Genomic DNA, 23,517 nt, shown 5'->3' with positions numbered 1-23,517 from the left:
ATTCAGATTTCATTTTATTTTCTTCTCCACTTTAAGAAGTTCCTGGTTGGGGCGCCTGGGTGGCTCAGTCGGTTAAGCATCCGACTTCGGCTCAGGTCATGATCTCGCGGTTTGTGAGTTCAAGCCCCGCGTCAGGCTCTGTGCTGATGGCTCAGAGCCTGGAGCCTGTTTCAGATTCTGTGTCTCCCTCTCTCTCTGACCCTCCCCATTCATGCTCTGTCTCTCTCTGTTTCAAAAATAAATGAACGTTAAAAAATTAAAAAAACAAAAAAACAAAAAAAACCACAAGAAGTTCCTGGCTGTGTCCATGTAAAGGACTTTGCATTGTAGTAGCTTGTATCTGTGCATTCTATTGAGAAACCAGATAATTGAAGGTGACTGGGAAACACACACAGCTTTGATAATTGGAACAGATTGGCAAGTAGAAGAGAAAACATGCAAAGCTGAGTTTACAAGACATTAAAAATATCTCTTCATTTTTATTTTGTGACCACAGTATGATGATTCCAACTGGTCTTTTCCACAGATAATCCTCCACTGGTTCAGCCAAAGCAATTTTGCACTCTCCACCCCCCACCCCCACTCCCCAACCCCACATACAGACAGGGATATCTTGCATTGTCTGCATTCACTTTTGACTGTGACAACCTCAGGATGTGCTACTGGCACCTAATGACAGAGGTCAGGGACGCTACTAACCATCCTACACAGAGCAGGAGAGTTCATCTCCTTACCACCACAAAGGCTTATCTGAACCCAGATATCAATAGTAGCAAGGTCTGGGAGCCCTGATCTATAGCGATTTGACATTTATGTTGCTAGCGGAATACCTCAAAAGTCAGCCTTTAGTGTTTGGTAAACCAAACTCTAGGCATGAGACTCTGGCCCTTATGGCCTTAAAAGAGACCTAGGATCAAATCTAATAAATATGAAAAATGTTAAACACTTACTGTGGTTACTTTTTATTTTTTTATTCATATATGGTTGTAGAAATACTTGCCAGAGATAACTCATGGATGTGTAGGATCAGGAAGGACCATGAAAGATTATAAAAATCACCCCCCTCCCTGTTTTCTTCTATTTCTCTAATAAAGTATATGCCGATGATTTCTGTGGTGCCATGTCAGAGTAGCAGGGAGGTTTCCATTGTACTTTGTCACTGAATGCTATGGAGATATGGGTGGAGATACTTCAATCAACAGAAGTTCTCAGGGAGCTCTATGCTACATACACATATATCCCCAGACACGCTTTTAAGTAGGATGCTTATTTAAGCAAATAGAACCAGACAAAACAGCATTGTATGCCAGTATGACATGTAAAAATATTGTTTTGTAGGTATTTCACCTTTACCCTGTGATGTAGGTTGGGCTTATATGATTAACCCCATTTTATGGATAGAGATATAACCCTGGAGAGCTTGTCTAACTTGTCTAGCAGTAACTTGTGCTATCACTGTTTTGGCTGCTATTAATCATCTAAAAAGTCCCAGCTTTCTCTTGACTTTTTATGGTTCATGAGAAATGTGGATCAACAAGCTGTAAGTGACATAGAGAAGTTCTAAGGACATTTCCTAACCATTCCTAACATTTGCTACCTATGGGATGTGTAAGATACTAGGTTGCCCCATTTTGCATTGATACTGCATCTCATTTATTCACATTGGGCTGGTGAGGTCATGTCCTTTTCCTTGAGTCACCTTTGTGGCTACAGAAATCCTGTGTTCTGTTTGGCCACATGTGCCAACATCTGGACTCTGAATTACAGTTATCTTTACATCAACTCTAGAAACTTGGAGATGAGGAAGGCAAAACAGAATATTCATGACAGTAACATTTTTACCTGTTACACGTTGTTGCAGAAATCCATGAGGTTATATATGTAAAGAAGCACACATCTAAAAGTCCAGTATATAGAGAGATTTAATAAAGCAATAACAATAAAATCAATAACACATAAACCTTTTTACACATGTATTATACAAATTTGATTGGCAGTCCACACGTAGAACTCTTGGCTCTCAAGAAGATGGTTTTTACCACTCACAAAATGTTGAAGGTGTTATGAAGTTAAAGAAATGAAAGATGAAAGAAAAAAATTGCAATACTTAATGATAATCTCTGTCATGAACAATTTAAAGTTGAGTGAAACTCCAGATTGTAGATAGATTGGGAGTTATTAATCATTACTAAGTGCTTTGAAAGAAATAAATACTACCAAAAATCCATATTAAAGCCCAACCATCCAAATATGTACTGAGATATTATTGAGAGAAGAGGTAAGTATGAAGTGAGGAGAATGATGCTTCAAAGAATGAACCTGAAAGGGTTATTCATTCATTTTCCCTTTTGGGGGATCCATATCAATAAAGCTTAATAAGAACTAAGAGTGAAATTGCTGCTAACTGTGAACTTAATAATGCCCCACTGGGAGTTCATTAATATCTCAACAGGTACACTGAAGCATTATCTTAATTGCACATGATACTTTCAAAAATTGCCTTTTACAATTTTTGTGGAAACTGCCCTCTAGAATAAGCATTAGTACATTTTGTATTGCCTTCCCTAGCTATAGAGATTTCCCAGGAACATGGAACTGTAAACCTTATTCACTTTTACAAAACTAAGAAGTTCCCAGGTGACTGGCCTTGTCACAGGCACTGTCCTTAGAATATAAAGAAGAGGAAGCTCAAAATGCACCAAATCAATTTCAGGTCCTTCCTTTTTTCTAAGAAAGTGAAGTGGTTCCTTCATTTTATAAATGTTGAGGAATGTATTTTGAAGAGAATCGAGTTTGTGTTGGAGTAGCGGTGACCATTTGGATTTTAAAAATATTAATGTAATCACTTCCAAATCTGGACTTTGGTCTTCAGTTATTTTGACAGACGTTGACACTATGATGATGCTTAGAGGAGTGCTGTTTCCAAGCCCAAGAGATCCCTTTGCCTAGAAGTGTTTGACTTTGTAGTAATTATGGGATAAAATTAAATTTAGTAGAGTTCAATCTTGTCAACACTTGGAAAGCAAAAGTGCATCACACACTCATTTGATTTTCTATTAGAAATGACATGGAATTATTTTCTCTAGCTTTGTTTAATATATTCCTTTTTTTTCCCTCCTGTTTTGATTTGATAATGGCAATGTTAACATAAAGTAAAAGCATTTAACTGGAACCAAGGACCTGGGATGCCAAACACTAATTGCTTCTTGCGTCTGACATCCAAGCCTGGTTGTATAAGGGAGAAAAGCTAAGGAGACAGCAGGACAGAATGACCCTGTTTAAAATGATAAATTTAAGTATGTTTTGCAGAGTTAGACTGAACTCTGGCTGCTTCCTGGAGGTGTCTTGAATTGTCAAGTCTCAGGCCTAAGAGAAAAAACAGAATGAACAGTTGAAATGACTCCCTAGATCCCTTTACCTTTACCTACATTCCAGTGATGAGGAAGGTACTCCTAAGGACTCATGGGCCAAGGATAAATAAAAAGGGTGAAAGAAGTTGTTTGCTTCCATGCTTAAAGCTGCCAGTCAGTCACAGGTCCGACAAGGGCAGGGATAACTCCCATAAACTGTGAGTCTCTCTTGCCACCCATCCAGGTAGATGAGGGATTCTGTTCTCTTAGCGTTATTCTATTCATTCGTTGGCTGGCTTACTCATTCACAGTGCTGTCCAGTGGTGATAAAATGAACAAAGTCTTTGCTCTTTGTGAGGGTAAATACTCTCCAAAAGGTGAGCAGGATAAACAGATAATTACACAGATAACTAACAGTGTACCCAGAAAGTTGTGACACTTGTTTCCAAAGGAAACCACAGCATTTCAGAACTGCTCATTGACCTTGCTATGAACTCCTGCTTTCTAGGGTGAATATTGAAGATTAGGAGAGAGCCCTGTGCATCTCCTAGTGATTGCTGTGTTCCAAGAACTGGATGTAAATTAACTTGATTATTTTTTCTGTCCACCAAACAAATCCATTACCACAATCACTTGTATTGTGGGGTACAAGTATTAAAAACTTGAATGTTTTTAGAAGTGCAGAGAATGTAAGTTATATTTAAATGTCTTTTTTTTTTTTTTTTTTTTTTTTGAGAGAGAGCAAGTGCGTGGGGAGGAGTGTCACAGGGAGACAGAGAGAGAATCTTAAGCAGGTTCCATGCTCAATGCAGAGCCCAGTGCAGGGCTCAGTCTCCCTACCCTGGGACCATGCCCTGAGTCAAAATTAAGATTCAGATGCTCAACTGACTGAGGCTCCCAAACACCCCCAAAATTCTTGAAATGAGTTTTCCTCTGGCCTTAATTCTCTTAGATTTATAGGAATTCTTAGGATCTTAAATGTTCATATATATTTTAAAAGTTAAATTAAGAACTCAGTAAATTGGGATTTTTGTTTGGTTGGTGTTGTTCCCTTTTTCTGTTTTAAGAGTAAGATATAGGTTTGGGAAATGTCGCATCTGATAATTGAAGAATGATGGGTTTATTGCTGTTTTTATTTGTTTGCTTTTCAATGTTTAAAAAGGGTCCAGATTGGCTTCTACATAACTTTGAAATGACTACTTTCTGGTGTGAGAACTATTCAAAAACTTGATTACTTGAAACAAATTTCCATCTTGTGATTATTGTCACTTTGATTCATACCTTGGGAGAAATAATTGTAGAAACGAGATTTTTCTCTTTTTTAAATTTTTTAACATTTATTTCTGAGAGAGAGAGAGAGACACACACACACACACACACACACACACACACACACACACACACAGAATGCAAGTGGGGGAGGGGCATAAAGGGAGGGAGACACAGAATTTGAGGCAGGCTCCAGGCTCTGAGCTGTCAGCCCAGAGCCTGATGTAGGGCTCGAATTTATGAACTGTGAGATCATGACCTGAGTCAAAGTCAGATGCTCAACCGACTGAGCCACCCAGGTGCCCCTTGATTTTATTAAAAAAAAAAAAAAAAAAGACTTGGTGGAGAAGTATATTTTTTCAACTATTTGGAGACATGTATAGTAAGTACTATGAGTTCTAGCTGAAGACTGTATGTTGTCAAAATAAGATTTTAACTGATAATCTTAATTCTTCCTTTGACTATACATTTTTCAAGATGAGAAATAATAATAAATTCTAGTTGACTTTAAACACTCACTGTGGATAAATGTGAACAAGGAAATCTATTTTCACCTCTATCATTTCTGTTTTCCTGGATATTCTAGCTGATGTAATTAAAAAATAAAACTAAATGAATTTTTATAATATGAGTTCCTTACCTGAAAATCCCAAGAAAATAAACCAAAAGCTATTAAAACTAATAAGAATTTTAACAAGGGTGTAAGTCACAAAGTAAATATGCAAAATTAATAGATTCCTATATACCAGCAATAAATAGAAAACAAAATGAAAATGTTATATCATTCATAATGCAATAAAAATAGCAAATATCTAGAAATAAAGTTAATATTAATTATCTAGAAATAAAGTTAACAGTGTGCAAGGCCTACATGGAGACAGTCATAAAGTTTTACTAATAGAAAAGAATGAACAACAAAATGGATGAAAATAGTTATTTTCCCATAAGGGAAAATAAAATATTATAAATATATCAATTCTTCCCACATTAATTTATAAATATAATGCAATTCTCATCAAAATCTTAATGGAACTTTATTATAAACTTGAAAAAATATGCTAAAATTTCAGCTGGAAAACTAAACAGTGTGATTGCCCATGGTAATTTATAAAAGAACAGTTATGAAGAGAGGATACATTCCAACTAATATAGCCTTAAACACTCTAAGCTTATAAGAACTAAAATAGTAAAACACTGTCCTAAGACTTGGAAGATAGAAAAATGGAATAAGTAGAGAATACACCCTGGTGATCCAAGGATATTTAAGGATTTAAGCTGTGGGGTACCCATATGGCTCAGTTGGTTAAATGTCCAACTCTTGATTTCAGCTCTGGTCAAGATCTCATGGTTTATGAGATCAAGCCCTGCATTGGGCTCTGTTTTGACAGCGTGGAGCTTACTTGGTTCTCTCTGTCTCTGTCTCTGTCTCTCTGTCTCTGTCTCTCTCTCTCTCTCTCTCTCTCTCTGTCTCTCTCTGTCTCTCTCTCTCTCACACACACACACACACACACACACTAAATAAACTTAAAAAAAATTAAGATGTGACAAGAGATAGTCTTTGCCATAAGTATAGACTGCTGCTCTACCATCTATAATGATTCCAAATAATTTCAATATAGGGAAATATTTAAATGTATTTCCCTAAATATTTCTGTCACATTGGTGGGGGTAGGGGCTTGAACAATATTCTAACAAAATATTCAGGGATATCTACAGAGAATTGAATTAGCTTTGAAGATTCTTTTTTCTTCTAATAGCAAAAACTTAGTAAGTGTTTTAAAATTTAACAATGAATGTTAGGTTTAGATGAGCAGAATATTCTACAATGAAAAAGAGAGAGAAAGACAAATGAAAGGGTCAGGGGGAGGGAAGAAGAGATTAAGACCCACATTTTTATAGTTAGTAATATGTATATCCGTACCCAAATGCACACACAAAAATGAGAGACAAATTGTTAACAGGGATGAAGGTATTAAAGTTATTTCTTCTTTTTGTTTTCTTTTTTTTTTTATTTTTTTTATTTTTTTTAAAAATTTTTTTTTTCAACGTTTATTTAATTTTGGGACAGAGAGAGACAGAGCATGAACGGGGGAGGGGCAGAGAGAGAGGGAGACACAGAATCGGAAACAGGCTCCAGGCTCCGAGCCATCAGCCCAGAGCCCGACGCGGGGCTCGAACTCACGGACCGCGAGATCGTGACCTGGCTGAAGTCGGACGCTTAACCGACTGCGCCACCCAGGCGCCCCTCTTCTTTTTGTTTTCTAAGAAAAAGCACAAACTCATTCTAAACAACTACAATGGATTGTAGATGTTTTCATTCCTATTTTGGACTCATCATTAGTGAAAACCATGTTTGTGTGATAGGTTTTTATGAAGAGCAGAGAATAATAAAATAAGATGAAAATTTAGTCATCTGATTCAGATGAAAAGTGCTTTAGTGTTTTTTTTTAGAGGCTTTTTTAAAGTTTATTCTGAGAGAGAGAGAGAGCATGCATGCAAACAGGGAAGGGGCAGAGAGAGAGAGAGAGGGAGAGAATCCCCAGCGGGCTCTGTTCTCTCACTTGGAGCCAGATGTGGGGCTTGAACTCAGAAACTATGAGATCATGACCTGAGCTGAAATCAAGAGTCAGATGCTTAACCAACAGAGCCACCCAGGTGACCCCCCGCCATGTTCTTTTTAATCAGAGAAAGGAAGTTTCAACAAGAGATTAAATACCTACTTTCTATAGCCAAAGTGTCACTACACTAAATTTTCTTCATCAAGAGATCAATTCTGCATTTCCGTAGGAGATTGACAAGAGGGGAGGGTTTCAGTAACAGAAAGAAAAAGTAGCGCTAAGGTATCAAGGAGAGTGTGAAGGTCAATAACTGAAGACGACTAATAAAATTTGGCCAGTTGTAGGTACCAGTTATAACACATACTTCAAAATAATTACTTTGTGTGCTTAAACATTCTTTTGAAAATAAGTAAATATACAACATAATACTTAAATAAATGCATAGATCATATTTCATAGGTTACAAAAATTCTTGCAGTCCTTCATCTCTTACTTTGAGGAGGCATGTCCTTATGCAGCTATATTTTTATCACAGAAATGAAACCCATTTGTTCTTTCATTCCTTATTCTAGCATATGCATAATGTAGAAATAAGTACACTGTATATAAGATGTTTGCATGATCCTAAAGGACTATATGAGTCTTAACCTGGGAGCATCTTATTTATTATGAAGAACTAGACCACATACAGTGACCACTTTCGATGGGTGCAGGTAGTGAGGGAAGCAATCTGTTTCACCAGGATTTTCATTACTGAATTTGGGCACAGTTTAGAAAATGCACTAGCATTGGGAGTCCTCCATAATTCTGATATTTTACAGCAGCTACATAAATGCAAATTCAAGTATCTTCATTAGCGCTGTTTCAAAGGTAGAAAGGGATTTTGGCAGGAAAGACATCTGTGCAACAGCACGAAGCTTTTACATTTTCACAAGTTGAAACTGATGGAAATGAATTGACATGCTTGGCTTCTTTCCTTTTTATTTCTTATATGAAAAAGTCTCTCTCTCCCACCCCCCACCTCTCTCCCTCTCTCTTTTTTTCTGCCTAGAGTTCTTATTCAGTTGATGTTTTCCTACCTACAATTTGTAAGCTTGGGACTATAAATGAAACATAGGGAGCTCATTCTACTGAGATATTTGTATAAGCTTCAACAAGACGTTTACATAAAATGTTTGAATAACAGTCTAAGAATGATCACTAAAAAACTTTCAGTGGCTCTGTAGTCAGTTCTGTGGACAGAAATTGTCCTGAACTCTAGTAATCTACTTCCCTTCTTTGTCTTATTCTTATTAAAATGTTTTACCAGCGATTCAGCAAAGTATGGTAGTTAAGAGTTCACAAGTTCACACAGAGGCACTCCCAGGTGTGGGTGCTGCTCTGTCTTACAACTTTGTGACTTAACACAAGGTCATATTATTCTACTTCCAAGTTTCAATTTCTTCTTATGTAAAATGAGGTAATAATAGTATAGAATATTTACTGATGGTTGGATACGTTCATGCATATAAACATATAGAACATAGCTGGCAGTAAGAAAGAGTTGGGTAAATAGTAGAGATCATTTCTAAAGTGATAATGATAGGAATGTGTAAAACTATGTCCTTCCCTTAGGACAATGAGGGGAATATGATAATGTGTCACAGAGAACTTGGGAAGTCAAATGAGGGGAATGTGTTAACTTAGGAAACACGCCGTTCTCTGTTTGGATTATCATTGCCCCCATGTATTAATCAACCAGTCTGTCCCAGTCATCATGCTAAGCAATGTATAATCATTATTCTTATCCCTCAAAACAAACTTTTATTAATGATAGCTCATTAAGAAGTAAACTAACTTCACCAAGGTAAACACTCATGAAGAGAAACATCAGGCTTTGATTCTATATCTTGTCAATACTAAAGCCCATTTTATTTCCACTGTACCTCACTACCCCTGTCTCAGGATGTTGCTTCTCATCTGGAGACTGAGGCTTTCTCACACTGATTTGAGGCTTTGGATCAGTGACAGTGCCCCCAATGGTCATGGAGAAAAAGTACATCAAGGGTGGACTGCATGGTGGGTCATCTACTGCCAAGGCCATATGACTTAACAGTAATGCAGACCTAGGAAAATTGGTAGAGGAATGAGCTTTCAGAGGTGGTAACCAGCTTTAAACAACACTGTTTGGTTTAGGAATAGATTAATATTGAGTATAATTTTTTGAGGGCTCAAACAATCACCTTGAGTGTAGCTTTGGCATCTTTGGAGCAGAGTTGACTATTGGGCTTGGCTTGAAGAAAGATCAAAACTGGCCTTTAGATACTTGAGAAATACTTATGATAAAGCAAGGGTGAGTCCTTGGAGAGAATGCAGGCAGAATTTTGTGAAGTTGCTCATTTTTATAGGTGGACTAATGCATGCTAGTGTTAGCTTATTGCATGCTAGTGTTAGAAGAATGAGGGGACAGAGCTTGTAATGGTCATTAGTGAGAGGTCCTGAGGTTAGGACAGGGTCCTAACTGATTGTTATTTCAGGGCTTCCCCTTGGGTATTTGGAATCCCAAGCAAACATTTTTTTACAGGGCCTCTTTATTTATACGTAATTTGACTGAACTAAAATCAGAGTGTCAGGCCTACTTAGGTAGCCTTATCTCATGTAATCCTAAGAAAAAGTACTATACCAGGTATGGGGAGCAATCTGCATGTTAGGCTACCCTCCTGGAACTGGGTCCCTGCTATGGGGCCCTAGGATGATCCTTATAAGTTCTAGAGCTCCTTGGGGCATCTGGTTAATCCTGTGTAAGGTAGAGGGCCAGAGGATTCTTTAAGTGGGAAAAATGGGAATCAGACCCCCATGCAGGCTCCATGCAGGCAGGAATGCCAACCCTCTACCATCACCCAAAGAGGAGCTTAGAGAACTTTAAAGAAGGCCCTCCAAAGTGCAAGGACCACTGATGTAAAGGCCTTGTGGCAGAGAGCCTCCAGCCTGGTTCTAAGGGTGTTATTTAGCTACTTTATAACATTTTTTGAAGAGTCCATGAAATAATGCATGCAGCTTGCTTAGACATTTCCTCACAGGTGATTGGTACTCAAGGTTAGACGTCTGATGACATCTACCAATATTCATGGGCTTTGTCAACTACACCGATCCTATGCAAACTCCAGTTAGGTGATTGTGTTTCTGTTGTGGTGGTGATGATGGCTTCTAATAGTTTATAAGAAGCAAAGCATGATTCTGAATGTTTGTGAGAATGTTTACAAAGTTTGTTTTCCTAACTACCATGACTCCTGTGATTTCCATGCCATCCTCATTCCCTCTTCTACAGAGGAGGAAACAAAAGGCCAAAGCACAAAAGTACCGCCTTTTGTGCTGTCAGAAGGTGATTGGTTGCATTTAGGTGGTTTACAGTTACCGGGTGCAACGTCTTTGGACGTTGAGCAAGCCCTGTATTGTGAGTCAGTGGTCATAAGTATAAATAAATCTCTCACATCCGGGTGGTGTGCTCTCTCATGTGGTGCTTTCTTTTCTTTCCAGATCCCCCAGATCAGTTACGCATCAACGGCACCTGAGTTAAGTGATGACAGGCGCTACGACTTCTTCTCTCGTGTGGTCCCACCTGACTCCTTCCAAGCTCAGGCTATGGTGGACATTGTAAAGGCCCTAGGATGGAATTATGTGTCTACCCTTGCATCTGAAGGAAGTTACGGAGAGAAAGGTGTGGAATCCTTCACGCAGATTTCCAAAGAGGCAGGTAGGAAGAGATTGCAATGGTCAAGATGACCCTCTTCACATACCTGTGGCTTGTAGTGTTCTTCTCAATCTTTACTAAACACACACTGTACATAATCACTATAGCCCTACTCTCACATTCCCTACTGCCTGTTAAGTGAATTTATAAAGACTTCATTTATAACACTTTGCCATTTTTGAAGAGAATATTTTCAAAAGTGTGAAACTGAAGTACTTGAAAGTATTAGTAGCAGAAGTGGAGAAAAGATGCTGTGCACTAAATTTGGTATCTTATTTCTGTGTAATGAATAACAGTGTGGATTGCAGCCTGCATACAGAAGACTAAGACAGTATTGCTAAATGTGCCTCTCCACACATACCCTTCCTCTCTGCCCCTCTCCAAAATGCATAGAATTATTTAGAATTATGAGACCCTGGTCATGGTGGCCCTTTGCTTTGAAGAGAAATGACAGTGATAGCTCTGAATTACTTGTCCAAAATAAAGTTAAATAAATTATCTAGGCTATAGCCTGTGTTTAGACAAATAATCTTTGGAACTTTAGATTATTTTGAGAAAAATGGCTCAATTAAGTAGTGCTTGTAGTAGATTCTTTTATGTTTATTTATCTCAAAATGGAAGTAAAGGGTTCAGCTGTTTGGCCAGCTGGTTTTCATTGGGCAGATTTTGAAAAATGAGATAAAATTCTTGCATGTAGAAATTCTGGCAATAAATATTTAGACTTCCCCTAATGGAAATATTGGATGTAGTAAACATATATTTAAAAAAAAAAACACATGCGTTGATGTTCCTGTAAAGTTCTTAATGCTAATGTTAGGTCCTCCATTTGGTTGTGAGTATTTCATCTAATCTAAATTGTTATTGACTGGAGTAGTTAACTAATCATAAAAGCAAACAAACAAACAAGGTGATAGAAACAGAGGTCCTTTTCATAAGGAAAGATGTCATAAATCCTGAAGACATGGTTTTGAATATTTGACTCAGACTACAGATATACCCAGAAATGTAAAGCATTGGCATGTATCTGCACATGGCTACTGAAAGGAGGCCAGGGCTTGTGTAAATCCCATGATTTTAAGTCAGTACATTATCATTAGCTCTAATTTGAATAATTCACTGGAAGCATTACTTTTCCTTCTGACTGAAATATTCTTACTCTTAGTACCTTTGACTAGATAACTTTTGATCGTTCATAGGTCTCATCCTAAATGCCATTTCTAGGTTAATATAAACATTCCCCAAATTGCCTTGGTTCTATTTGCTTGACCTTGTATTTCTAGTGTCTTTTCCCACAGCACTTGTTACATGGTAGTATAATTTGTTGGTGGTGATGTTTTCTATCTTGCCCCCTAGACTCTACTAGGGGATCATGTCCGTCTCATTCACTACTGCTGTCCCAGCTGCTGTGTTTCCAAGGGAAACGTACTTAATATAATTCATTTAGAAATTTTCTGATTAGGAAAGAAATCCTGTGTTCTTGTATCATGCATGCCATGATTTGTAGGAGTCATTAATAATTGACTTCGTGTACTTCCAAAGAAATACCTAATCAGTTTTGACAATTGTGTTTTTATTTCTTTCTTTGTTTCTTTGACTTCTGCTTTGACCCAAATGCTAGAAGCCAATTTAGAGCAATAACTAAAATATGAGTGTAAAAGCCAATAGACAAGACAAGTTAAAGAGAAAATATGGGTAAAATAGTAAGATGAAACTCAGAGATAAAGTTCAGATACCATCTTATTCTACGTTATTGCTGCAAGTGGGTCTCAAATTTAATGCTGATCTTTTGTGCTGGACAAAGCAAAGAGCACTACTCATTTTGTTACAAAATTTACAGTGTTCATAAGGTCAAAATCATGTTGATTGCCCGGTAAGGGACAGGAACAAGACAAATTTTTGCTCTGGATCTTTTATAAAGAGCTATATTTTCTAGACAGGTCAGTGGTGAATTTCATATGGTTGTTTATTCCTAGTGTCACTTGGTGAAAACTTAAGATATAATATCAGAGTCTGCTGTATAATGACACTGCAAAAAGGAAAAGCCTTTATGGTAATATGGTATCAACTCCCAGCTCATAACTTTAGCTAAACATACATTGAAATAACCCAGCTCAGAAATAAAGATTGTATCCTCAGCAGCTATTTCAGATGAGATCCTTCAATCGGAGAGCCTTTGAATTGGGGATGAGAGTAACTAAAAAGCCAGCTTCAGAATTGCAAGAAAACACTGAGGGTTTAGGTAATGTCTTGCAGATTAGTTTTCTTCCTATAAGTATTATAATATTCATTATGTACTTACAGTAAACTTAATCGAAACTGTTGATTTGTGCAATTAATTTAAGTGAATTCACTCATGTGCTTAACAGACACCCCTGCCCCACCCCTAAAGAAAAAAAAAAACAGAGAAGGGGGAAGAATTGCAATTTAAGTGGCATGTAGTACCTTTACTCACCAATGTATACATTGCTTAGAGAAAACTTGAGTGGGGAAACATGATTCCATTGCTTCTTCAGCTGTGTTCACTTATGTGGCCTCGTAATATGAGCATCTTGCTACCCCAAATGTGACTTCAGTAGATAGAGATACATATTCATATGCCACTATCTCTACAGTAATCCAACTGCCTCCTCTGATATTCAAAGAGACACCAATATATTCTAATTCAGAACCATAAAAAGGAGCAGAAAAATTTCCTTTATTGGAACTTCTTGAAAGTATACATGCTTAGGGAATTTTAAGGGTAATTTTAATATTTTTAAGTTTATTTAGTTTGAGAGAGAGAGAGAGAGAGAGCGCACAAGTGAGCAGGGGAGGGGCAAAGAGAGAGGGAGGGAGAGAATCTCAGTCTCACGAATCATGAGATTGTGATTTGAGCCAAAATCAAGAGTCGGAAGCTTAACTTATTGAGCCACCCAGGCACCCCAAGGGTAATTTTAGATGTCTACTTTTTCTCTTGTCTGATGACTGTGGAACCTGGTCCTCAAAGATACAGGTCCACGTGCATGTGTAGGAGGGGTGGCATGGCACAGAGATAAGCAAGCACTGTGGTGTCAGGAACATGTAGGTTTGAGTTAACAGATGCTATTACTTTCATGCTGTAAAACTTTTGATATATGATTTAACTTTTCAGGTCTCTGATTCCTCATGTAGAGAATGCAGTTAGTACCTGATTCATCAGGTTAGTAAAGTAAATAACATCATATATAGGGAATCATGTAACACCCAACAGCACCACATTATTATTAATGAATCACACCAGTTCTCTATAAATTAGTACAGTTATTTGAGTTATAAAAATTTGAAAATAATGCAAGTGATAGATGACTTTTGCCTTTAGTTATAGCTACAAGGTTATATATATATGTTATATATATAATTATATAATATGATATAAGTTACATACATATATAATAGTGAGTTGCTATTTTTGATAATATGCTTTCATTATATAAGAAGCATAAGAAGAAGGGGCGCCTGCGTGGCAGAGTCACTTAAGTGTCCAACTCTTGGTTTTGGCTCGGGTCACAATCTTTTGATTTCGTGACTTTGAGCACTGCATTGGACTCCAAGCTGACAGCCTAGAGTCTGCTTGGGATTCTCTGTCTCCCTCTCTCTCCCTCTCTCCCTCTCCCTCTCTCTCTGCTCCTCCTCCACTCATGCTGTCTCTGTCTCTCTCAAAATAAATAAATAAACTTTAAAAAATGCTTGAGAATCATTAAGAATCATTAATAAAAAGAAGTTAACTGTTCAAATTGTCCTATATATGTAATGTGTGTGTGTGTGTCTGTCTGTCTGTGTGTGTGTGTGTGTATGTGTGTGTGTGACAGAGAGAGAGAGGGATGAGAGTGAGGGATGTTTCTATGTACCGCTAGCAAGCTTGAAGGGGTTACTCCCATTCATAACCATTTGACCTTGAAGATTATGCTTCTTCTCTTTATAAATGTCTTTAAGAGTTTCACCCTTTCAGAATACTTTAGTTCCAAAATTTACTTTAGATTTAAGTCCTGAAGCAGAGGCTACTTGTAGAACTACCACCTGAGGTGTACCTACCATGCCTATAGTCAAGAACATGGGTGAGCTCTCCTTTGCCATACTCTGGTAGCACAAGTGAAGACAATGATGTTTGAAGAAAGAAGCCATCCTTCAACAGGAGGCCAAGTAATTTGTTTGGAACATGGAAACCTAGGCATATATCTTCTCTATGCTGTCAAGGAAAATCTCAGTAAGTCTCCTCTCATGTAGTTGTGGGAAATTGAAACATGCATGGATGCGGCTCCTTGTTGAACTTTCAGAGAGGATCATAACATGATTTTCTCAGATGATGAAATTTTTGTAGAATAGTTATACTTGCACAAATTGCCCTGTGTGTTTGAATGAATGCACATGTAACAGCAATGAAAGCAATTTATTGCTTAATATCACAAGGAATGAGACAGTTCACTCTCAATCCACTTTAAAGTTCAGGTTGATGTAATAACCTAAATAGCCTAAAGTAGAGATACAGATGCCTCTAAGTGACGGTAAAAGTAAATACTTATGAGAGTATTTACACCATTAGTATATTCCAGATTTTTGAAGCAAATTCAGTTCAAGGATTATGAGAGTAAGGACACCACATGTGATTCTTAGACTTTGTGAGACAATTTTCAGGAGAATCCCGAATGACCATTCCTTCACAGTATGACACAAATAGTAATGATTTGCTACTGCCATGGTATCATGATATATGTCAACTTTTCAAAACCTGAAATAACAGTTGAACTATCCTTTGGGTATTTCATGCCAATCACTTAATTAAACAGATATTTCAATTTGTCTTATAAAGTAATTACCATTCTTATTCAGATAAACTGTAGAATTTATTTTTATTTAATACTTTATTTTAGCCTAGAATATTTTTTCCTAGAATAATTTTCTAGAATAATTAGGTGAGACTTAATTGACAATTAATAACTTTTATACAGCCCTTAGTCTTTTAAGATCTCAGAACTAGTTGCTTATTACAGGATTCTGTGCTCTCTGTCTTCTGAAATGCAACATTCTCCTTCGTTGTGTATGAATTGTCAGTCTTCCCCATCCTCCCATAACCTCTATGAGGCCAATGATTTTTGCCTTACACCCCTATCATCTACTGCAGTATTTGACATATAAAAGGCATTTAGTAAACATTTAAGGGAAGGAGAGAAGGAAGGAGGAATTGCATTTCTTCCTTTGCCCTTTAGAAAAACAAAGCCTGTAGAAGAAGCACTTATGACATAAAATTTCATGATATATAATTTTGTGACTTGTGGGTCACACTACATTCTTCTCTCTTTTGATCCCCCCACAAAACTTAAAGCAGTATGATGCAACAGTCTGTAATTCCCAATGCCTCCATCTAAGGTGAATTTCAGGATAAACTTTCCTTTCCTTTCCTTCTTCCTTCTTCATTCTTTCTTCTTCCTTCTTCCTTCTTCCTTCTTTCTTCTGTATGCCTGTCTCTGTCTATGCCATGGTGACTATAGAAAACTTAGAGGCATTTTTATATGTAGTTACAGTATTTCCTGAATGAAGTGTTCAGTGGTCCTAGTTTAAATACAGGCATTAAACATTCAAAGTCTAAATTTCAAAATACAAAATCACAAGGACTCTCATGGTATCATTTATCTTCAGTTGTCCTTAAAACTGAACTGTAAATTCCTGAAGAAGAGACTTTATATTATTTTATTTTATTTTTTGGATTTTCTGTGGTTAGCACAACATTTAAAATTTTTTTTTAACGTTTATTTTTGAGATAGAGAGAGACAGAGCATGAATGGGGGAGGGGCGGAGAGAGAGGGAGACACAGAATCGGAAGCAGGCTCCAGGCTCTGAGCCATCAGCCCAGAGCCGACGCGGGGCTCGAACCCACAGACCGTGAGATCGTGACCTGAGCTGAAGTCGGACGCTTAACCGACTGAGCCACCCAGGCGTCCCACAACATTTTAAATTTTAACTCATACTCCATTTATTAGCACATCTTAGAGGTGACCCCTTAGCCACATCACCATTACCATTTAGTTCTGGGCCACATTTGATTCACCTTCATTCATAGCCACAGCTATCCATGCCTCCAGATTAGCCCCTCCAATAGTATTCATTCAGCTATAATGATAATTTTTCTAAAATACTAAGAAAGCCATTTCATTATTGTCTGTTGCCTCTCTTTCCCCAGAGGGTTAAGTAAAAGATCTAGCATGGCATATAGCTTCTTTCTAGTCTAGTGTCTGCTTTAATCACCAGTCTCATTCCCATACTATCCTTGCCCACTTGTATTCCCATACAAGCCTCCATATGTACTCTCTCTACCTGCCACACGATCAACCTTCTGTGACTATCAGGAGGCTCTGTTCCATTGCAAATGCTATGCTTCTGCTTGGGCTGCCAGATAACTCCAACTTGTTTTTTTTTTTTTTTTTTTTTAACTTAACACCTTGGGAAAAGCTATCCCTGACTTAATCTTCCTTCATGATCCTATTTTTGATTGCTGTGTATACATTTGTCTATTTTAACAGCACTCCATTTTAAGTCTACCTCCCTGAATAAATTCATAGAGAATGCCCATCTGCACAAGTCTTGAGGAGAAAACAAGCCTGCATACTGCTATAGAGCTAAAAGGGTCAGGTATTCATCTTCCCAGCCTCCCCTGAAGCCAAGGCACAGCCATGTAACCCAGTCTTGGCTAATTAGATATGCCCACCATAGATGAATCAAGAGTTGGGGCACAAAGAAGCAGGAGCAATGGAAAAACCCATGTTTTTTGCAACAACAGCAGTGTTACCCATGTTTCTGGGAGGGGAGGGGGTGTCCAGCATGAGTGGGCAGCAGTAGTATAATCTCCAACTCCTCATTCCATAAGTAGTGGCAACAGTGCCCCAGCTAACTTAGTTCTCTGACACCTTTTTTGGCTTTTTCCTAACAGCTCAGTCATCCTTTGTTTAGGCTCATTTTCTGTCTTTGACTCCCTGGCCTCCCACTGGTTCTGTGGGTTGTCCAGCATAATTTCAGTAGTAATAATTAAAATTTATAATTTATTTTCTACTTGATCTAGACAGGCTTTACCTCAGTTGTTTGGCTTTTACCTTCATTAATATAATTGAGAGTGAGTAGAACTCTCTTCTGTGAGTTCTGTAACAGCTTTGGTATAACTCTGTCATGGAATTGGTTGTGTGTTACTGTAATCTGTCTAATTATCCTCTCCCATTATAAGTGTATTGAGGATAGGCATTATGTTGTATTTGTCTTTCAACACTCTATGCTCAGATAATGCCCAATATATATTACGTTCAATAAATCCACATTGAATTTAAAAATTATTAATAATGGAAGAGATGATGATTTCATGGCTGTAGTTGGTACCGTGAAACTGTTAGAAGTTTTTCCAATTTTGGCTTTCTAAACTTGTTATTAACCTGTTATAATAAACTGACTTTATAGAAGGAAAGATCTGACATAAAAAATCTGCTGATTCACCTTACATTCATCCAGTGCATGTCTGAGTATTTTCTTTCTGTCAGATACTGTGTTGGATAATAGTTATAAATAATTATAGTAGTAAAAATCACAAAACAAAAATAATAATCCTTGCTTTCTAAGGTTAGAAATACGTAAGTAGAGCCATGAAAAGAGACTTGTTGGGGCATGCTGAAAGGGAGGACTCTGGAAGAAGGTAGATGCTTCACTAAGCCTCAGAGTACTTAGGAGTTAGCAGATAAGGTTTACCTAACGGGGGTAATGAATGACATTTTAGGAAAAGAGAGTCATATTAAAAACACAAAAGAAAATTATCTAATGGTATTTTAAATTTTAAATGGTATAAGAAAAATAGCATTGCTTTGAAAAAAATTATGAGTCTTGAATTACTGTGATGTAAAATGTTCTCCCACACAACATGGAAACTATTGCAGAAAATGCTCTGGCTTTTGAGCCAAGAACTTCTGGTTCTGGTCCCAAGTCCTGTAATAACTGACCAGGAGTCAGCATACTGCTCTTTGAGTTGTAAAGTCGGTGCATATTTGTTGAGAAAACTACTCTTTCCTTGTTCAGGCAGTTCTCAGATGCATATCAAGCTGATTGCAAAGGATGGGTTTCTGCCAGGCAATAATAGACTGTCATTGTTGATGTGGGACTGGAAATAGATGATGACAGAGTAGTTTTGCTGCATGAAGGAATAGACACTGGAAAAGACATCTCAGTAATTCCTTCTCACCTCTTCTACATACTTTCATTGTACCTGAGCATCATGGAGGTATATGAAAGGATCTGAAGATAGAGTGAACTCCTCCTTTTCTCACCTACTTGATATGATTACCATATGTTGCATATGCTTAGGAGAGAAAAGACATGGGATTGTGGTACTGAGATTAAAGATGAAGTGAAAAGGAACTTAGATCAACTTTTGTTGAGGACTGTATTAGGCAATAGAATCTCTTGGTCAGTTGGGTAGAGGAGAGGAAGATTGTTGTTCTGGGGTAGTTTATTTTGGAAAGTAACCATGATTTTGCATAATATTATACCCACTGAACTTTAGAAACAGAATGCTTGATTTATTCTCCCTACTTAGTAACGCCGCATTCAGCCTTCAAGTGAAGCTTTCTTTTCTCAGTCTTTACAAAAGTGTTCATTGGAAAAGACTCTCAATTTGATTCTCATAGGTTTTGAAGGATATCAAGAAGAGAGAGAGATTTCAGTAGAAAAAAATAGAAGAATATCAGTTAGCTTATAAAACTAGAAGGAAATATACAGAGTTCAAATGCTTTTTTGGCGTGCATATGTTTTGGTTGTGGGAAAGTAGGAACCTTGATTTTGAGTCCCATTAAGACCATACACAGTGGGGAAGAGACATTTCCCAATGGAATGTCAGTGACCTATCCAAAATTTGGGGAAGGTCACGGTCTAAAATATATTATCTTCTTGGTTGCCTTTTCCAGAGGCTTCCCGGGGTTTCATTCCACTGGGATAGGTAAGTAAGGGGGAAGAGAGGTTTAAACAGAATCCACGCAGAAAAATGCATTCATCAAAATGGTGGCAAGGATGTGGGCACTGGAAACAGTCAAATGGATAGTCTGAAAAACAAATACTCTAGTCCAAGAAACCTTAGATTAATAATAGGTTGCTTCAAAATATCTATTTACTGGACTTCAGCTCCTTCCTAAATAATTTTGTATTTTGAACAACTTGATGTGTGTAAATATAGCCTCTTTGAGACCTGCACAGTGGGATCTGTTTTCCTTTTATTTGACAAATGGATCCCTGCTGTTAAATCTTTCAAGAGATTATAGGTAATTCTACAAAGCTTTCCATCAGTTGCATTAGCACTCTCAGGCAAACTGAAGGATCAGTAGCTATCCTAAACACAAACTACATTAAGATTTTGAAATGCTTTGACCTTGGGTAGCTCCAAATGTGCCTATTCCTGATTTTTTCACATTTCTTGTTACTCTTTTGGCTGGATATCTTAAATAACAAAAACTTTAAACATATTGCTAATGATCATTAGATGACATTATTTGATTACATTAATATTTTAGAGTTGGCATTAACTGTCAAGTAAACTCCTTTTTAGATAGATATCAGTGGGATGCCATCACTCTTTTTAGGTCATACTGTCATGGTGACCCTTTGAGAAACTAGTATATAGTTACAACATAGATTTTTACACAGAAGGGAAAATATTAAAAGAAAAGTTATCGTGATAATGATATAGGTCTTAAGAGAATAATTAGAGCTACATATTAGAAGTGCCTAAATAAATGAATACTTAACTAAAATGTCCACTTGCAAGAACGGTTTCTTTTTCTTAGAGTATTAGTGATCCTTTGCATTTAAATTTTTAAAAATTAAAAAAAATCAATAATACACACACAAACTTGGTGTATTTCTTATCAAAGAAGGTTAATTTCCTGGGAAAGATAAAGTTGTCAGAATTTTAACGACAGAAATTTTGATAAGTGATGACTAATTATATAGAAGTGTGTTGTTTTTGAACTCATAATGCTAGAGGGTACAAAATTCTTTGGCATAAACATTGTTAATACTTACTTTTATATCAGGATCATGAGTGTTATTTTCTAAAATCCTGTTATATGGTAATGCACTTGGTACACATTTCACTCTCCACACTTTTGAGTAAGTAATGTTAATTTTGCTATCAGTCTCTTCTTATGGGTGTTTTGTTCAACAGTTACCAGAGAGGAACTAAGATAGGACGTAGAAACTGGAATGGCTTACATTAGACTCACAGATTGCATTCTTCTTGAGGGTTTGCATTATTTATTTATTGGGCTCTCACTATATTTTTTCCCAGCTTTATTTAGATATAATTGGCATACAGCATTATGAAAGTTTAAGGTATACAATGTGATGATTTTTAAACACCTATATATTGCAAAATAATGACTACTGTAGGGCTAGTCAACATCTGTTGCCTCACATGATGACCATTTTGTTTTGTGGTAAGGATATTTAAGATTTGCTCTCTTAGCAACCTTCAGGTATGTAATACAGTGTTGTTAATTATAATCACCATGCTGTACCTTAGATCCCTAGCATTTATTCATCTTCTAAATGAAAGTGTACCATTTGACTGACATCTCCTAGCCACCTACGCCTCCCAACCTCTGGCAACCACCATTCTACTCTGTTTCTATGAGTTCGGCTTTCAACCTATCACCATTGAATATGATTTTAGTTGTCAGCTTGCCATATTATTATGTTGAGGCATCATCTCTCTATAACCAATTTTTTAAAATTTTATTTTATATACCCAATTGTTGAGAGTTTTATCATGAAAGGATGTAGTATCTGATGCTTTATCTGCATCTGTTGAGATTAACCGTATGTATGTTTTTTTCCCCTTTTATTCTATTAAGGTAATGTATCACCTTTATTGATTTTACATGTTGAACCATTCTTGTACCCCCAGGAAAAATCCTGCCTGATTATTGGTATATGATCATTTTAGTATGTTTTGATTTCAGCTTGCTAATGTTATTTATTTATTTAGTTAGTTAGTTAGTTAGTCATTAATGTATACTTGACAAAAAATGTTACATTACTTTCAGGCATACAACATATGTAGATTTGTTGAGAATTTTTTTCTATATCCATCAAGGATACAGGCCTGCATTTGTGTTGTAGTATTGTCTTCTTGCTTAGGTATCAGAATAATGCTGTCCTCATGAATTGAATTTGAGAATTTTCCATCATCTTTAATGTTTTAGAAGAATTTGCATTAGGTTTTCATTAAATTATTGGTAGAAGTAACCAGGAAAACCATTTGGTACTAGGCTTTTCTTTTTTGGGGAGATTTTGATTACTTATTCAGTCTTCTTACTAATTATTGGCTTGTCAGAGTGTCTCTGTGATTTGCCCTTGCTACGTTGTATGTTTCTAGACATTTATCCACTCCTGTGTCATCCAATTTGTTGGTACATTATTATCCACAGTAGTCTTTAAAGAACTTTATTTCATCTGTAGTATCATTTGTAATGTCTCCTCTTTCATTTATGACTTTATTTGATTTTTCTCCTTAGTTGTTTAGCTAAATTTGTTTTCTTAGTTGTCTGGCTAAAATTTGTCAATTTTGTTTGTTATTCTTTCCAAAAAAATAGCTCTTACTTTTGTCATTATTTTCTGCTATTTCTTTATTTCTGCTCAAATTTTTGCTCAAATTTTTGTTATTTCCTTTATGCCTGACTTGGGGCTTAATTGTTTGTTTTTTTGCTTGTTTTATTTTTTTCTACTTAATGTAGAAATGTATTGCTATAGATTTCCCTCTTACAGCTACTTTTTCTATATCCCATAAGTTTTGATATGTTGTGTTTCCATTTTCATTTGTTTCAAAGTATTTTTTGATTTCTTTTTTGATCTTTTTGGTGCTCTGGAGTGTGTTGTTTAATTTTCACATGTTGTGAAATTTCCAGTTTTCTTCCTGTTATTGATTTCTAGTTTTATATCATCATGGTTATAAATGACACCTGGTATGATTTTGATCTTCCTCAATTTTCTAAGACCTGTTTTGTGACCTATCATATGATCTATCCTAGAGAATGTTTTCTGAGAACTGGACAAAAATCTGTATTCTGCTGCTGTTGGCAGAAATGTCCTATATATGTCTGTTAGGTTCATTTGGGCTAAAGTAGAAGTTCAGTGTTTCCATACTGATTTTCTGCCTGGATGACCTATCCATTGGTAAAAGTGGGCTACTGAAGCCCCCCATTATTATTGTACTGTTGTTTATTTCTGTCTTCAAATCTGTTAGTATTTGCTTAATATATTTAGGTGCTCAGATACTGGATGCATATATATTTATTGTTATTATTATAGTCTCTTGATGAATTGACTATCATTATCTGATGACCATTTTTAAAACTTTCTTTCTTTCTTTCTTTCTTTCTTTCTTTCTTTCTTTCTTTCTTTCTCTTTCTTTCTTTCTTTTTTTCTTTCTTGCTTTCTTCTTTCTTTCTTTTTTTCTTTCTTTCTTTCTCTTTCTTTCTTTCTCTCTTTGTTTCTCTCTCTTTCTCTTTCTTTCTTTCTTTCTTTCTTTCTTTCTTTCTTTCTTTCTTTCTTTCTTTCTTTCTTTCTTTCTTTC

At 36.6% G+C, this 23,517-nt stretch overlaps 1 protein-coding gene across 7 annotated transcripts in view; it reads left to right on the top strand.

Moving 5' to 3' along the window:
- The window catches only part of GRM7 (glutamate metabotropic receptor 7), an 880,365-nt gene that overhangs the window by 274,918 nt on the left and 581,930 nt on the right, over positions 1-23,517 (top strand). For all 7 annotated transcript variants that reach the window (XR_005795667.1, XR_005795668.1, XR_005795670.1 and 4 more), the window contains exon 2: positions 10,694-10,910. Coding sequence is in view for 3 of the 7 variants with exons in the window: in XM_040492101.1 (XP_040348035.1) it covers positions 10,694-10,910 (217 nt within the window). In the remaining 4 variants the exon portion in view is untranslated. The remainder of the gene's footprint in view (positions 1-10,693; positions 10,911-23,517) is intronic.

Source organism: Herpailurus yagouaroundi, unplaced genomic scaffold, assembly GCF_014898765.1.
Source record: "Herpailurus yagouaroundi ecotype Mexico unplaced genomic scaffold, PumYag 183, whole genome shotgun sequence".
Taxonomy (NCBI): domain Eukaryota; kingdom Metazoa; phylum Chordata; class Mammalia; order Carnivora; family Felidae; genus Herpailurus; species Herpailurus yagouaroundi.
Note: the sequence above shows the minus strand (reverse complement) of the source record. Positions and strands in the feature narration are given on the sequence as shown.